This window comes from Arvicanthis niloticus, chromosome 1 (assembly GCF_011762505.2).
Source record: "Arvicanthis niloticus isolate mArvNil1 chromosome 1, mArvNil1.pat.X, whole genome shotgun sequence".
In the NCBI taxonomy this organism is placed as follows: domain Eukaryota; kingdom Metazoa; phylum Chordata; class Mammalia; order Rodentia; family Muridae; genus Arvicanthis; species Arvicanthis niloticus.
The window spans coordinates 88,472,254-88,489,350 of record NC_047658.1 but is presented as its reverse complement, the minus strand read 5'-3'; the positions used below and the strand labels follow the sequence as shown (position 1 = coordinate 88,489,350).

At 45.6% G+C, this 17,097-nt stretch overlaps 1 protein-coding gene across 2 annotated transcripts in view; it reads right to left on the bottom strand.

The window, feature by feature from the left end:
• Otoa (otoancorin) overlaps positions 1-10,468 on the bottom strand; it is a 72,662-nt gene extending 62,194 nt beyond the window's left edge. The window contains exons 1-4 of one of the 2 annotated variants that reach the window (XM_076942064.1): positions 10,371-10,462; positions 2,750-2,878; positions 909-953; positions 561-655 (exon numbers count right to left, since the gene is read on the bottom strand). In XM_076942064.1, coding sequence (XP_076798179.1) covers positions 561-655; positions 909-916 — 103 coding nt within the window. In that variant the 5' untranslated portion in view covers positions 917-953; positions 2,750-2,878; positions 10,371-10,462. Of the gene's footprint in view, positions 1-560; positions 656-908; positions 954-2,749; positions 2,879-10,370 lie in introns of both variants that reach the window. The other variant, XM_076942071.1, reaches the window with a different exon arrangement.
• Positions 10,469-17,097: the final 6,629 nt, after the last annotated feature.

The window sequence follows — 17,097 nt, the reverse complement described above, 5'->3', positions numbered from 1 at the left end:
GACTCAGGAAGACAGGCTCTGCAAGTTTCCCTCATATGTGGGATCTACTGGACTCATGGGGGATGGGGGAAAGAAAGGGTTCTGGGCGTGAATTCCCCTGAAGTACATTGTGTACATGTATGGAGATGTCATAATGAACTTATTTGGACAAATAATACACACTCATAGATAATAAAATAAACCATGTATACTATCCCCAAAAGACCTACACACACCCACAGACAGGTAAATGCTCACCACCCCTCACCAGAATACGCCACAACCATATCCAGCTACATCCCCTAAAATATGTAGAAGCTGTGGAAGTGCTCTCCCTCTCCCTCTCCCTCTCCCTCTCCCTCTCCCTCTCCCTCTCCCTCTCCCTCTCCCTCTCCCTCTCCCTCTCCCTCTCCCCCTCCCCCTCCCCCTCCCCCTCCCCCTCCCCCTCCCCCCTCCCCCTCCCCTTCCCCTCTTCCTTCTCTCTTCTCTCTCTCTCTCTCTCTCTCTCTCTCTCTCTCTCTCTCTCTCTCTCTCTCTCTCTCTCGCTCTCTCGCTCTCACTCTCTCTCTCTCTCTCCTTACCCTGCCTGGAGCTTGGCTCTCTCTGACATGCACCTCCATGGCTCAGAAAGAGGACCAGGAGAAGAGAGTACATCCTAGGTTCCTGAGAAATCCTCCTGCAGTTAAGTCAAGCACAGAGGTGACTCAGGTTTCATTTTTTTTTTTAAAGAAATATATTGAAGAATATTCAGGAACAAAAAGGGCATGCAAACACCAAAATCCTCAAAAACATTTTAAATAATGTAATGATTCCAGGGTATGTCTAAGACACGTTCACCATTCTCCCAGTGATCTCAGCACCCCATTTCATGCTTACCACCACCCCTGTTCCACAGCACCCAGAAGAGAAGAGTGTTTCAAAGTACTCACTCCACCATCTCTCACATGAGCTCCAGATGCAGAATGTGAGAAGTTCTACAATCCAATAAGAAGACAGGTCAAACAGGAAATGCATTGAACTTCTTTAAATAGATATAAAAGTGTCCAATACACACATAAAACATGAGAGTCACTTTCAACAGAGCTCTCCTCAAAACAAGCTCCATTTGTGGGTTTTTAGTAAGCAGACAGGACAGATGGCTGTTTTAGTAATTTAAACCCATGCATGTCACCTTCCTTCCTATTATCCCCAGGATAAAAAAATAACATAAAATAAACCCATGATGCAACACACACACACAGTCATTACAGTAACTAACAGAAGCAGACTGGAAACACTGAATGTCAGCCCTGTTATGGTTGGAAAACTGTTTGCAGAGTTTTATAAGAATACACACTTGGTACTCTATGATCAAGGAATTTCAGGGGCTGGGCATGCAGCTTTGTTGGTAGAGAGCTTGCCTAGCATGCACAAAGCTCTAAGTTCTATCCCAGGCATCATAAACTTAGCATTGGAGGTACACACCTGTAATCATAGCACTTGGGAAGTAAAGGCTAGAAAATCAGAAATTCAAGGTTATCTTCAGCTAACTTAGTAAGTTCAAGGGCAGCCTGTCTCCAAAAAGAAAGAGAGAAAGAAAGAAAGGAGACAGACAGAAAGAAAGGAAGAAAAAGAACAAAGAAGAAAGAAAGGAAAAGAAAAAGGAATTTCAATCTGGGGTTTTGCCAAGGGAAATGGAAACATGTAGAAACAAAATTGGTTCAGCCTTATTTGTAACAGCCAAATATGAGAACAATCCAAATGTCTAACAGGTGAAAGGTTAAAGACAGCATATCTGTTCAAAGGAACCAACAGATCATCACTCAGCAATAAAAAAGTTAAACCTAGCCAGGCCGTGGTGGCTTTAATCCCAGCACACAGGAGGCAGAGGCAGATGGATCTCTGTGAGTTCGAAGTCACAGCCTGGTTTACAGTATGAGTTCCAGGACACAGAGCTATATACAGAGAAACCCTGTCTCAAAAAGACAAAACAAAAGTGAAACCTACCACCTTAGGGAATTAGAAGACCAACCAAAATATGTGACAAACAGTTTCAGGATACTAAAAGCAGGAGTCAGAAACTGAGGTCCCTCAGAGAGGAGATGCAGACAAGCTGAGCCCAGGCACCACCCCATTGCCTCCTGAGTCTCCAGTCCACTGCATAAGCTTGAAGGCAGAGTGAGAGCTCAGGAAAACCAAGGCAGCCAGATGTCCAGGGAAGAACATCTGGAGAGGCACAAGCTGCACTGACAAGGTCTGAAGAAGGGTTCCTGGGACATGAAGAATGGAAATGCCTCCTGACATGAGAGGAGTGAAATCACAGAAGGAAGAACAGTCCTTCGGACTTGTCCAGGAGCAGGAGAATTCCCACAGCCAGAGCAGAAGATGCTCTTTGAACACCAAGCAGAGCTGCCTCAGGGAAGAGCTTCCTTGGGGATGGCCACTGGAGGCTGCAACACCTCCTGGATTGATACTGCACTATTTATTTATTTACACAAGAGGGACTGTGGGAGGAGACTAGGCAAAGAGTATGTGAGACTTCACTCCACACTTTTAGCTTCCTATCAGGCTGTATTTTAGAACGTAAAGCAATTTTAATCACCAAATGAAAAGAAATCATGTAGTGGGGGGGGGGAGACAAAGGACGAATATCTGTAACATGCAGAGTGAAAAAAACCTAGAAATTGGACTAGGGAAGATGGCTCTATGGGTAAGTACTTGCCATACAAGCACAAGGACCTGAGTTCAGGTCCCCAGTGCCCAAGTAAGAGCCAGAAGCAGTGGTACACACCTGTAATCCCAGTGCTAGGAGTTGGAGACAAGAGGATCCCTGAGGTTTGCTGGCCAAACAATTTTGCTGACTTGGCAAGTTCCAGGTTCAAAGAAAGCGGGAGAGCTGTCTCAACAGTAAGAAGAGTGCCTGAGGAAGGAACCTGATGTCAATTTCTGGCCACTACACATGTGCATGCACACACTACATGTATGCATGCATTAAAAAAAAAAAAAAAAAAAAAAAGGGCCGGGCGGTGGCGCATGCCTTTAATCCCAGCACTTGGGAGGCAGAGGCAGGCGGATTTCTGAGTTTGAGGCCAGCCTGGTCTACAAAGTGAGTTCCAGGACAGCCAGGACTACACAGAGAAACCCTGTCTCGAAAAAAAACAAAACAAAAAAAAAAGGTATACTGCACATTTTCTTTTATGTGAAACTCCGAGACAGTTAAAATCATCTACTGTAACAAAGTCAGGAATCACCTGTGACACTCTGGGGCATGGTGGGAAGCCATGCTGAAGAACACAAGAGTATTTTAGGGAGGATGATGGAGATTTCTTTTACTTATTTTGGGTTTGTATTTTCATGTTTGCCAGCATCTACATGTGTGCAGTGTCTGCAGAGACCAGGAGAGGGCGTCAGACCCCCCCTGGAACTGGAGTTCCAGACAGTTGGGAACTGCTATATATATATATATGCCTGCTGCAACTCCACCTGGGTCTTCTGGAAGAGCAGCTTTCTACTCTGAACTGCTGAGTCCTCTCCCCAGTCCCAGTGACAAGATTTCTGTATCTAGATGGCAGTGGGTATTGCATAGAAGCCACACTTACCAATCTCACGGAAATGTGTGTTTCAAACAAGTTATACTTCCCAAAAGTGAAACTCTAAAGAGAAACCATGTGCTGTAGTCACACGGTCTGGATTCTCTGCCCACTCACTAGCTGTGTGATGTCAACAAGCTTCACCTCTCCATACTTCAATTTTCTCAGCTATAAAATGGGTATTAAGTGCTACTGTCCTTGCTTGCTTTCTGTTGCTGTAATAAAATACTGACCAAAACCAACCTGGGGAGGAAAGAGTTAATTTGGCCCCAGCTTACAGTCCATCATCCAGGGAAGCCAAGGCAGGAACCTGAAAGTAGGAACGGAAGCAGAGGCCATGGAGGAGTGCTTCTTACTGGCTTGCTTCTCAGGGGCTTGCTCAGCCTGCTTTTTTACATAACCCAGAACTGCCCTGCCCAGGGATGGCCCCGCCCACAGAGTCTCAGAGCTGTACCCGACATGATGGAGGCAATTCCTCAGCTGAGGCTCCCTCTTCCGAGGAGACTCTAGTTTGTGATGAGTTGACAGAGGCTAACCAGAACAGCTATCCACCTGGTAGTGCCCTTTGAGAAATGAATTAGTCATTTTGAATGGAGCTTTGGTGGGAACAAGTTCTGAGTGAGCTTGAGTTTTAAAAAGCAAAGAGGTCAGGCTGCCGTTTCCACAGTCAGCCTATGCCTGTCAGTAGTGTCAGTCTCTCTGCTCCTCAGGGAAAACCCACTAGTGGCCATAGCACTTACTTCCTTGTGTCTCTTGGAGTTGTCATATTTCCCAGGCCAAGGTCCTTTGTAAGGATCCCTCCTCCCTTTTGGCCTGGCTCACCCAATTCATTATAAATCCCAAGTCTTCCTGGCAGCCCTCTGTGAATTCTCTAAGACAGACAATTAGCCGGGAGAGAAAGCCAATACTTCTCTATAAGCGCACCAGGCATGGCTAAGGTACATATTTATAGCTGTGTGTTTATTTCATGCATTCATTTATCAAATGCTTATTGGGCATCACTGTTGGCCAGACATTATTCTACACTCCGAGGACACAGCAGCTTGCAAAGCCATATCCCGGCTGATGGGCTGGGGAGCCAGGAATAAAATAAATAGGCAATCAAGTAACCTGGGTTACGTCAGGCAGTGATGGATGCTACAGAAGAAAAGGAAACAGTGAAGGAATAGGAGCCATGGTAACTCGTGCTGGGAAGGTCTGAAGACAGGAAGGAACCCATTACGGCAATATCTGGGAAAAGAAAGTTCCAGAAAAAAAAAAAAAAGAAACACAAAGGCCTTTGGAGTTAGGAGCATGATTTATTGGCACTTTGTCCTCTAGACCACACAGGAATGAGAAAGGAAGGTGATGAAGCTGGGGGCCACTGGGCTTACCCTCGGCTTTGAAACAGGGTGGAGCCACTAGAAAGGCATTGGCGCGAAACTGTTTTTTAACTTTTCATTGATTCTTTGTGAATTTCACATCACGCACCCAATCACACTCATCTCCCCATCCCTTGTACAGGCCCTTCACCCTTGCAATCTCCTCTGCAAAAGAAAACAAATCTCATTGTGAAAGCTGCAGGGTGTCACAGTGTGTCACATGATATATACACCCTTTTGTCCACACTTCTTTGCTTGCAAATGTTTGTGGCACTAAGTCACTGGTCTGGTTTGAGGCCTCTGGCTTCTGCTACACTATCAATACTGGATCCTCACTGGAACTTCTCTCAGACATCCTGTTGTTGCCCAGCACAGAAATACCTTACTCTGGCTTTTAACTGGCTCCTGAACATGTGCAACTCCTTGGATGGCACAGTGACTTTCAGAGAAAGCAGCCTGGATGAGAGAGGTGCTGAGGACACAGCCCCAGGCAGTGAGGGCGAGGAAACTCAGCTGGTTCTAGACACATTCGAAAGTGAAGCCCAAACATTCAGATGTAAAGGACAAAAGAGAGAGACACCACAGATGACACCAAGGATTTGGGGTCTGAGCAAGGAGGAGGAGTTTGGGGAAAGCACTCAAGCACCAGTTTATGGAAGAATCCTCAGAACTCCATTTTGAGCATTCTAACTTTGAGGGGCCTACTCCCTCAGAATATATCTGGTACAGATGGCATTGGGAAAGGCAGAGCTTGAGTCTGCAGTGTGAGGGAGCAGTTCAGACAGAAGCTGTCCACACACTGCAGCCAGCAAAGTTTCAAACTCAAGACCTAGATGAGATCACAGAGAGACAACCACAGAGAGAAAGGAGATTTTTAAGGAATGACACATGGTAGGGCCAGAGGAAGGCAAGACTGGGTCATCAAGATGCCAGGCTGCCCAAGTACCAACAACAGAGTCAAGATTAGGAAACAGACAGAACAAACAAGCTAGCTCCTTCAGCAATGAAAGTGGAAGGGGTGGACCTCAGAGATAGATCCATCACCTGTATGTGCTTAATTTGAATTCTGATTCATATATAACAGTAGGAGAATAATTACGGTTGTGGATGCAGTCTATTTACCTAGCAAACTCAAAGTCATGTGCTAAATTCCCAGAACCACAGAAGCCAAGCATGCTGGCACACACCTGGAATCCTAGCCCTTGGGAGACAAAGACATGACAATCTGAACTACCTACCACATTAAAAAATATGAAGAAGGAAGAGGAAGAAGAGGAGGAGGAGGAAGAGGAAGAGAAGGAAGAGGAGGAGGAGGAGGAAGAGGAAGAGAAGGAAGAGGAGGAGGAGGAGGAGGAGGAGGAGGAGGAGGAGGAGGAGGAGGAGGAGGAGAGGAGGAAGGAGAAGGAGAAGGAGAAGAAGAAGAAGAAGAAGAAGAAGAAGAAGAAGAAGAAGAAGAAGAAGAAGAAGAAGACGACGACGACGACGACGACGACGACGACAACGACGACAAGCAACTGGAGAAATTTGAGCCACTTCTGCTTATTTCAAAGAATAATTATTACTATTTTTAAATCTGATGATGAAACTGTGTTCTCACATTTTCTAAGGATCCTTCATCTTTTAAAATTATTTTACATTTATTTATTTATCTCAAAGGGCATGCAATAGGGCACCTGTGTCAGTCAGAGGAAAACTTGCAGATGCTGGTTCTCTCCTCCCATCGTGTTGATTCCAGGGATAGAAGTCAAGTCATCAGGCCTGGCAAGTGCCTTTACTGAGCTGTCTGATGCTTTAATGGAGGGGCCAGCAAATGACACTTTTGATCAATTCAGATAGCTGCCCGATTTGTTCAGCTCGTGAGTGAAGAATGGAACTGTGGTTTGGATGCCCCACCTTGTTAAAGGCTTGGTACCCAGGATGGCACACCTTCCATGGGAGGTAGTGGAGCCTTTGAGAGGAACTTCTGTGGAAATGTTCTTGGTTGGGTCACGAAGGCTATGTACTTAGAGGGGATTGTGGCATTCCAGAGCCTCCCTCTTCCTCTCTTGCTTTCTGGCAGATAGGGTGAATAGTTATGTTCCACTAACATTCCAGACACAAGGTGCTGTCTCATCGCAGGCACCAACCTGTCATGGAGGAGCCTCCTAAGCTAAAATAAACATTTCCTCTTTATAAGCTGGTTGACTCAGGTGTTTGGGTATATTGATGGTGGGGACCACAGATGCTTGTTTAATGTGTAAAAAAAAAAGTAGAAAAAATATTTCTTGACAACATAAACATTCTACATATGAAATTTATTTACATTTTCATACTTAGAGAAAGCACACACAAGGATGCTCAAGGCTGTCAAGTAGGATGAAGACAGGAAATTACACATTGCCTCTGCTGACTCCCAGGCAGGCCACATCCCAGAGAAGTTATAATGTGAGAGGGGAGTAAAGACTGGAAAAAGCTAGACAAGACTAACACGAAAGAAGCCAGTTTGCAGAGGAAGACTTCCCAATGCTGGCTCTAACAAACACAGCATCTGTGAAAGAAAGCCCACAGGCAGAGGGGTGCTATTACAGACCTCAGTGCAGCCCAGAAAATTGTGAGCTCTTTCCATCGGCTCACTAGCCCATGTCCATCCTTAGGGGTGTTTGTCCCTTCCTAGTAAGCTATTTGCACCTTAAGGAATGACTGTCTCTGTCTCTCCTCCTGGTGGCTGCTAGGATTGTCACCTTCCCTTTTTCTATGTTTTTCTCTTAAGACTCTGATAAAATTGTTTTCAACCATCCTTCTGAATCCATGTATAAATTGTTTCAGTTTTTCCAGTACTGAAGTAACAACAGCAACCCTCTGTCAGGATTTGGCAGGAGCTTCTGGTGATGACATAAGTTTGGTAATATCTAACAATTACAGGCATCCCGGCATTCCCTAGTCCAGCCCATGTCAGTGCTGCCTAACTTATTACATTAGTGGCTTGTTTTGTCCCCCCAGGGGACCTCCATAGCAAACATCACAAACCAAGTGTGCTCAATTGACTTTCCAGGGCAAAGCAGACCATGACGTCACTTTCAAAACCTCCAGACACTGAAACCAGCATTCGGCCCACTAGCCGCTTCTGGGGACTGCTATGCTGAGCTCCAATAATAACTTCCTGGATTTGGGTGGTTAGGGAACCTTCTGCCTCCTTCCCCTCTTCTCTTTGGTCACATGTCCCTGGGCCATCGACCCCATTCACAGTCCTCCTATTTCCCAGACAATGAGGCTTCTTGTGCAGATGTCTGAACTGATCCTGTTACCTCTGTGAGAGGTTTACAATTACGAAATAAACACTCCTCTTTCTGGGCACAGAATGTCTTCAGTCCCAGTGAAACCCCAGCCCACTGTCAATTGGGGATCTGGTTTTAATTAAAGGCCCTTTGGGGTACTCTCTTTTAGAGGGCTGGTCCAAAGACTGAAAAGACTGGGCAAGGCATGGGCCATTTGGTGGTGCACAGCAGATAGCGTCTCTGTGGCCCTGCCCTTCTCTACCAAACCACCTGCAGAATCTCAGATGAGGACAGCTGCAGTCAGTACAGACCTCACAGCTCAGAGGTTACTTGAGGGAGTGGTCAGCTGTCCTGCCAACTGGAACAGAGAAGCTGCCAATTCAACATCTCAAAACCTGCAAGTCACAGGCAAGCCAGATATAAGCTGTTCAGGCAGCCAACCAGACAATTAGTCCCTGTGGAGTGAGATGTGATACCAGGAGAGTCCTTCAAGCTGAGACATGCCACTCCCCCCCACCCCTCCACCCCCAACATCTATCAGAAGTTTATCACTGCTGTGAGGCAGCTCCATTTAAAGTCTGTGGCATGAGCACCACATATGGGCCCATGGACACTATCTGGAAGAGTTTACACACACACACATACATACACACAAATAAATAAAAGATAGTATTTCATACTTGAGTGTGGCAGTGCTTGTAATCCAATCCTAGTACTCTGGAGAGTGTCAGAGGTAGGAGGATCACTGCCAGTTCAAAGCCAGCCTAGTGTATGAATCCAGTTGCAGGATAGCCTGGGCCGTATAATAAACCCCTTTCTCAAGAACAAGGAAACAAAACAAGGAAAGACATTTTGTGGCTCAGGCAAAAGCAAGCCCACCACATTAAATAAACTTCCATTTAATTTCAGTACTTCATGTTGGGGCCCCCTAGCTTGGGGCTGCTGCGTCAGGGGGATAGGGAATTTGTAGGGAGGTTTGTGGGTCCCTATCTATCCCCCTCTGCCGAGAACACAAACTCTCAGCCATGTCTTCCTTGTTCATCTTTGAAAGGTTTTGGCTTCTGTAGTGCAAAGAAGGAGAGGAGCAGCAGGATCCTGGGTACCCTACTCCCCAAGTGTCCCCCATACTGAGTCCCTCCCCCTGTTCCTGGGTACCCTACTCCCCGAGTGTCCCCCATACTGAGTCCCTCCCCCTGTTCCTGGGTACCCTACTCCCCGAGTGTCCCCCATACTGAGTCCCTCCCCTTGTTTCTGGGTACCCTACTCCCCAAGTGTCCCCCATACTGAGTCCCCCCCACCCCATTGACTCTACCAGCCGAGTTTACTCTGTTGTATTTCACAGGAGAGTTCATGTTCTTGAAAAGCTCACATAGCAAGCAAATGGCGCTGCATACCCTAAAACACAGCAGCAGCAGGATCCCAAGGCTCATGGCCCTCAGAAACAGAATGAGGCCGTCAGGGATGTGCCCTGTGCATGTATCACCACACTAAATTCTTGCAGAAACTTTAAGGTAAACACCACCATTGTGCCAACTTCACAAATGAGGAAGCTGTTTCTCAGAAATCAGGTGAGCAGACCAAGGCTATGCAGTTAATAGGTGACAGAGCCAAGTCTGAGCTAAGGAACTGCAAATGTTAACAAGCTCAACAGTTCCAAATCCCAAACCCAGGGATGCAGCAACAATAGGAACACAGGTTTAAATTGAACTACCAGTTCCTAGCTGTGTGTTACTGAGCTAATTCCTTAACCTCTCTGGCCTTTTCTATCTTTACATCTGAGGATGACATTTTTAGGAACTCATAAATATATCGTGGCAGGGCTTGCTTGCATGGCTCTCAATGGAAGAGCTTTCTTGTGTGTGGGGATTGCATCTACTTCCCAGTACAAAATAAACTAAGAATACATCCAGTGTGCACTGGGCCCATCTTTTCACATTTCCTCACAAGAGCCAGGCAAGCATTAAATATCACCTCCTCACCTTTAACACTCCCAAAGCTCCCAGCCCAGCCTAGATCTCGGGACTCAAACAGCAGTAGTTACTATGTGTGACTGATGCTACTGTTGCTGCAGGTGTCCTTGCAAGGGTCTCTGTTACTGGTGTGTTATTAAGCAGGTTCTGAGAAGTGTCATCTCAAATACACACACCCTCCCGCCATCCTACAAATACCTAGGAGCCCATACGGCCGTGTACCCTCACTGGGCCTACCGTCCTTCTGTTTGTTCGCTCCAGTCGCCAGCCAGCGCCTGGCCCGTGGGTCCTCACTTGCTGAGCTGCAAGCTCTACTGCTGAGTCTGACACAGTAGGGCCAGGGCCACACCTCTCGGGACAGCAATGCTTGGCTTGCAGCTCCTCCACCCCCTTCTCTGCCAAGGCCAGATTGCCTGGGGTCTCCCTAAGCACCCTCCCTCCCTCTGGGACAGCAGCCAGACAGGGGCGGTTAGCTTCACTGAAGACAACAGCCAATGACAATGCAGGAAGTTTATTTGGATCCAGATTCAAAGACACCATTGAAAATTGAAAATCAAGCTGAGTGGAGTGATGGCAAAGCTGTCATTGCAGCATGTGGGAAGCTGAGACCAGACACTGAATTTGAGGGCAGAATGGGCTACAAAGTAAGACTGTATCAAAAAACAAAAAAGCAAAATTACAGTTGGTCACTGAGATACACTGTAGCCACTAGATACTTAGTAGTCTGGCTGTTTAAAGACATGCTCATGGTAGCAGGTGCTTTAAAAATCCTACCACAGCCAGCTGTGGTGAACTCAGATCTCTGTGAGTTTGAGGCCATCCTGGCCTACAAAACAAGTTCTGGGCTAGCCAGGGCCACACGGTGAACCCTACCTTAAAAACCAACAACAACAAAAGGTTTTATAAACACATTTACAAATTGAAAGGCAGGCAGAGCTGTCCATGAAGGACATAGGAGTCAGGAGTGCAAGACAAAGCGGCAGGAGAATGGAGGGGTGAGACCAGTGTCTGTAGTTGCTGAAGCTGGGTGAGAAAGCCTCCTTACTTTATCACCATGTGTCTTAGGGTTTCTATTGCTGCAGTCAAACACCATGACCAAAAGCAAGCTGGGAAGGAAAGGGTTTATTTGGCTTACACTTCCACATCACTATTCATCATCAAAGGAAGTCAGGGCAGGAACCTGGCTGCGCACTGGCTTGTTCCTCATGGTTTGCTCAGCCTGCATTCTTACAGAACCCAGGACCACTAACCCAGGGATGGCACTACTCACAATGGGCTGGGCCCTCCCCCATCAGTCACTAATTAAGAAAATGCCCTATAGCTGGATCTTGTGGAGGCATTGTTCTCAACTGAGGCTCCCTCCTTTCATGTAACTAGTTTGTGTATCAAGAAGACATGACTAGACAACACACTATGCATTTTAAAAAATGTTTGGAACTTTCCAGAAAAAAAAAAAAAAAGTCTTACTAGCATGCATATTAGAGATAGCAGGGAGAGATCCATCTCAGGTATTCAGCAGCAAGCCTGTAGCTAGATGACCATCCATCGACTGCACAAATTACAGTCCCATAGAATACCCTTGGGCTGAAGGTGTGGCTCAGTGGTAGACTGAGCCTAGCACATGCCAGTCCCTGGGTCCCATCCCCACAAGGAAAAACGGTCTTTAAAGAAAGATCATATAAGAACACAAGAAAATTATTCCATCTCCAAAACAAAAAAGGCAACTACTAATATATGTGCTTTTATTAAGATGAGACACAAATACATTAAAATAATGGCCTTGTATCCGTGAGATTACGCATACCTGTTTTTCATTTTACCCAGTGAAAACACAATTATGGACCTGAGAGGCTTTCTTGCAATTCTCCCATTTAATGAAATGTCTCAATCATCCTAATTTTTATATTATTTTGTCACAACAACATTAAACATTCTCTTCAGAAAAGACCCACTCAGGTGTTCTGATGCCCATCAATGAATTTTTATATTCTGTCTCCAACATCCTCAACATAGCCTTTTGTCTCCAGGCCTTGGATCAATTTGTCCTCAAGGCCTGAATGATAGGAAACATCTTGCATCCTGTCAGCTTCTAACTAGAAACCAGCCTGTGAGCTTTACATGATTTCTCCTAGAGGAATAAAAGCATCTTTCACCACATACACACAGGCACACATACACACAGCCGGGCGGTGGTGGCGCACGCCTCTAATCCCAGCACTTGGGAGGCAGAGGCAGGTGGATTTCTGAGTTCGAGGCCAGCCTAATCTACAGAGTGAGTTCCAGGACAGCCAAGGCTACACAGAGAAACCCTGTGTGTGTGTGTGGGGGGGGGGGGGTGAGGAGAGACACACACACAGGCACTGGGGAGCCCTGTTAGGACACCTACCAAAACTATCAACAGTGGTGCACTCAGCCACAGACTGGACAACTGAGGTTCATTTTCACTGTTTTCTTTTTTGCCTGTTTTTATTTTGTCTATTTAGTGTGATACTTGGAATGCAAAACTCAGCATGGCTTTGTGACCAATAACAGCCATCAGAATGTCAAACCCAAGTGCTGAGAAACTAAAACTGAGTTTAAGAGGATGGTTACATAGTCCTGTCCACTTCAACCCACCCATGGGAAAGGGTTGGAGGCTCACAGGCATTTAAACACAATATTCCAGCCAAGGCAGTGGCCCAAAGCTGTAGTCCCCTCCACTCAAGAACCTGGACTAGAAGAGATCACTCCAAACTCTTGAGTTTGAGACCAGCCTGGCAACACAGCCAGACCCCCATCTCAAAAAATAAATCAGTATTATGTCAAATACTAAACAGGGTATCTAATAACAGCATTTGGGCATCCTGCTATATTTATGTTCTAGAACTGAAGTGCAGACAGCCAATATTATGTCACTATTTTACAGGCATTGAAAGTAATTTAAAAATGACTTTATACTGAAAGCATTAATTCATCTGAATAGGGTATAATGACTTTCAAACCCAGAGGGACTCTTAAATTCTAGTTATGTAATAACATTCTCCCAATTCTCCAGGGAAGTCTGGGATTTCATAGAGAAAAAGGATTCTGTTGTTCAGGGGTACAAGTAGATATTTACAAAGTGCACTTTACCTGGAAATGAAGCCAAATGCCCCAAATTGAACTATGAAAATATGATTCATTAATTATTAGGGAATGAGACTCCCAACAGTATCGCTTCATACACATTCAGGGCTACTCTCTAAAATACCTAAGTGTTGGCAATGGTGTAGAAAAATTGGAACCCTTGTGCACTGATGGTGGGAACATAAAATGTTTTTATCATTGTGGTTGCTTAAAAAAACTAGAACTAGAACGAATTACAAAATGACCCAGTAGTTCCACTTTTGAGTATCTGCTCCCCCAAAATGAAAGCAGTCTTGAAGAAATACTTATACACTCATATTCACAGCAGCATGGTTCCCAACAGCTGAACTGTGGACACACGCTGAGTGCTACCAGTGGAGAAGTGGAGAAGCAAACTTACAGTATGCCCAGACAATGGGACATCATTCAATCTTAAAAAGGAAATGCTGGAACATCTGGAACATACTATAAATATGGCTGCAACTTCAGATGCTAAGTGAAATAAGCCTCTCTCTCTCCTCTCTCTCTCTTGCGCACACACACACACACACACACACACACACCAGCCAGAAAACAAACACATTGTATCATTCTATATATGCAAGGAACAGAGTTGGTTATTTAATAGGGTAGTTTCCAGTTTAGCAAAATGAAGTGCTCTAGATGAGGGGAAAGACTGTGCTGTAGGACTACACCTAACAAAAAGGTTGGTTGTTAATCTGTTACATACATTTGACTACATAAAAAAATGGAAAACGGGAAAGCAAATCATGACATTCTATTTCAGTGAAAACTGATCATTAAAAACCAGAATCGGCTGGAGAGGGGCCTTAGTGGGAAAGAACACTGGCTGCTCTTGAGAAGACCTGAGCTCAGTTCTCCACACCCACATGGTGCCTCACAAGAGACCGTAACTCTGGTTCTGAAACCCTCTTCTGACCTCCACTGGCACCAGGTACATATAAACCATGCAAGCAAAACACTCATACACATAAAATGAAAATCTTTGAAAAAATAGAAACCAGCCGATGGAGTGGGGAATCCTGAATGGAAACCAGGGATTAGAAAAAGTAGCAAAACGTCAACAGCCTTGAACATGGGATGGGTCCATCACAGTAGCACTAGGGCCAGCCAACTACATGAGAGCTGAGTGAGATGTCATTAGCATTTTTGTTTAAGCTCTGCCCCACAGTTACCTGGCAAAAGCCAAGTATACCTGACTCCCTATAAAAGGGGCTGCTTGTCCCCTCCACTCTCGTTTCAACTCTGTCCTGTCCTTTCCTTCCTCTCTATTCCACCCCCCTCCACGAGCTCATGGCCAGACTCTACTCCTCTACTCTCTCTGTCTCTCTGCCTCTCTACGTTTCTGTCTCTACTACCCTCTCAAATCCCCTCCCCATGCCCTGAATAAATTCTATTCTATACTATACTGTTGTGTGGCTGGTCCCATGGGGGAAGGGATGCCTCAGCATGGGCCCGCAGAGGCACCCCCTTCCTCCACACCTGACTACACACATTCATCCTTATTCCTTCTCTCTTTTTATAAAACACAACAGCTATAACTCTAGTATTTACAAACCCAAAATTAGTCCGTCGGGATATTTCTAAAATAGTTCAAAAGTAAGATATTACTTGAATTTTAGAAGGTAGACAGCACAATACACTGAACAGATAAAGCGAAATGCAGATGTGTATCATTGTTCACAGCCTTTTTTAGCCAGTGTCACATTATCCACTAGTTGTGAGACCTTAGAATCTCTGTTGCAGTGCTGTTTAATTTCAGAGTGTATTATCCCCATTTACCTGACAAGTTTTCTTCAGGCAGATGCAATTATGTTCGTCTTCCATTATGTTGTACTGTGTGCGTATGTGTTTGTGTATGTGCAGACACACCCACATGCATGTGAAGGTCCATGTGTGGGTGTGTGTGCTGTGGTCCAAGGCCGACTTCTGATAGCTTCTTCAATTGCACTCCACTTTGTATACTGAGGGAACCTGTAGCTTGCAGTTTCAGCTAAGCTGGGTACCCACCTTGCTCCAGGGATGTTTGACTCCTACATGCTGGGATTCCAAGCTCTCCAAATCCTCTTGCTTGCTTGCTTGCTCAGCTCAACCTCCTACCAACTCTGATGTACCTTTGATACATAAGCTGTTTGTGAGCAGCCCAACTTTTGTGCCGTAGGGATCAACGCCTGACTTCTGTGCGATGTTAATGAAGACAGAGCTTCAGGAGGAAGCTAGAAACACCTAAGTCTTACTTCTTACCCAGCCCAGCTGATTTCCTGTGGCAAGCTGGCTATACAAAACAAACAAATAAGCAAACAGCAAACACTAATGGGAAGGTGGGAAATACAGAAATGGTTTTAATGACCTCGCCCAAGGGGAAAATGACTAGGGGCATTGTGTCCTCTTGTCCAGTTCTCCATAATCAGTGCTCTCAACACTCCAGGGGTTTTGAATTCAGTGTAGGGCGCCAGGAATCCCAGGTGCAAGTTCTGTTTCCTTTCTGCACTCACCTTCAGGGTCAACTGGCAAGCCTGCTTGGCCACAGGTGGAGCTCTTCTTGGTTTCTCGAACACATCCTTCACTGGGACTTAAGAACTTATGCCAGGAATGGTGCACACAAAGCAGCACTATTATTACTTGGGGAGAAATGTAGGATTCCACGGGAGGTGAGCCATGGCCACTTGGTGAGCAACATCACCATCTAGTGGCCAAAGGTGACAATACACCAAGACTTCCCAGACCAGATAGGACACAGGAATACATCTGCATCTGGTTTCCAAGCCACAAAATGGCATTTTTAATAAACTAGTCTTCAAAGAACTTCTGATTTTCTTGAGAATTTGTCTTTAAAATGCATAAACACACGTGCTCTCTGTTTTTCTGTGGTCTTTTTCCAATAGACCTCAACTTCAAAGACAGGAGCTGCTTTGAAGCCACCTGGCTCTCAATACCCTTCCCTGGTTTTGACAGAATAAAACAGCAGCCCCTTCTGATGCCAGGTAAAGAAGAAAGTTTCCACTGCAAAAGAAATATGTTAGGGTTGCTGCATGCCTCTGTTCACTATCTAGGCCACTGTCTGTTCTTCATTTACCCAAAGTCCTGGAAAAAAAAAAAGTAAGACCACACCACTAACAATTGTACATCGACCCCATAACCCCTCGTCTGAGTCCACAGTAACAGTGCAGGGTTGCTGAGGTGGAGCTGTAGAGGCTGCTCCTAACGAACATGGTGGCCCTTCCACCCAGGTGTTCAAGTTTTCTATGTGTACTGGTCACAGGTAATGAACACCTGGGTAACCTCACTCACACTGTCACCGCTGTGACTACTGGGTCTTTAGGTTCTGGATTAGTAGCCAATGATTACTGATCTTGCTAATGAGGTCTCCTCTATCACTGTGTTCCAATAAACCCAGAGTTTATTGGAAGCACTCTTGGATTCTAGCAGGTATCTGATATGGTCTTTAGCAAACATACTTATTCTCAGCTAAGAATGTGGGGATAAGCCAAGTTCTGGGAAGATGACACTCAAGGAAGAGAAAGAAGTTGAGTGTCTAATTTAGGCCGAATCCTGTCAGTCAAAGCAATGGAATGCTTCAATCCTGAAGAATTAAGGAAGCCTAGGAAAACAAAGCTGTTTTGTAGCCAGAAGCAGGAACGCTGACTGAGAGGCGCTTCCTAGAGTGCTGTATCTGAGGAAGGCTGTCGTTCTAGGGGTGTCAAAATTCCCTGGGCTTCTCCACCATACCTAAGCCGAAACCTGCTTTCCAGGCTCAGCCTGAGGGTTTCACATCATGCTGGGCATTCATTCCTGAAGCCAAAGCTGCAGAGTCTGAGAGAAAAACATGGTGCCAGAG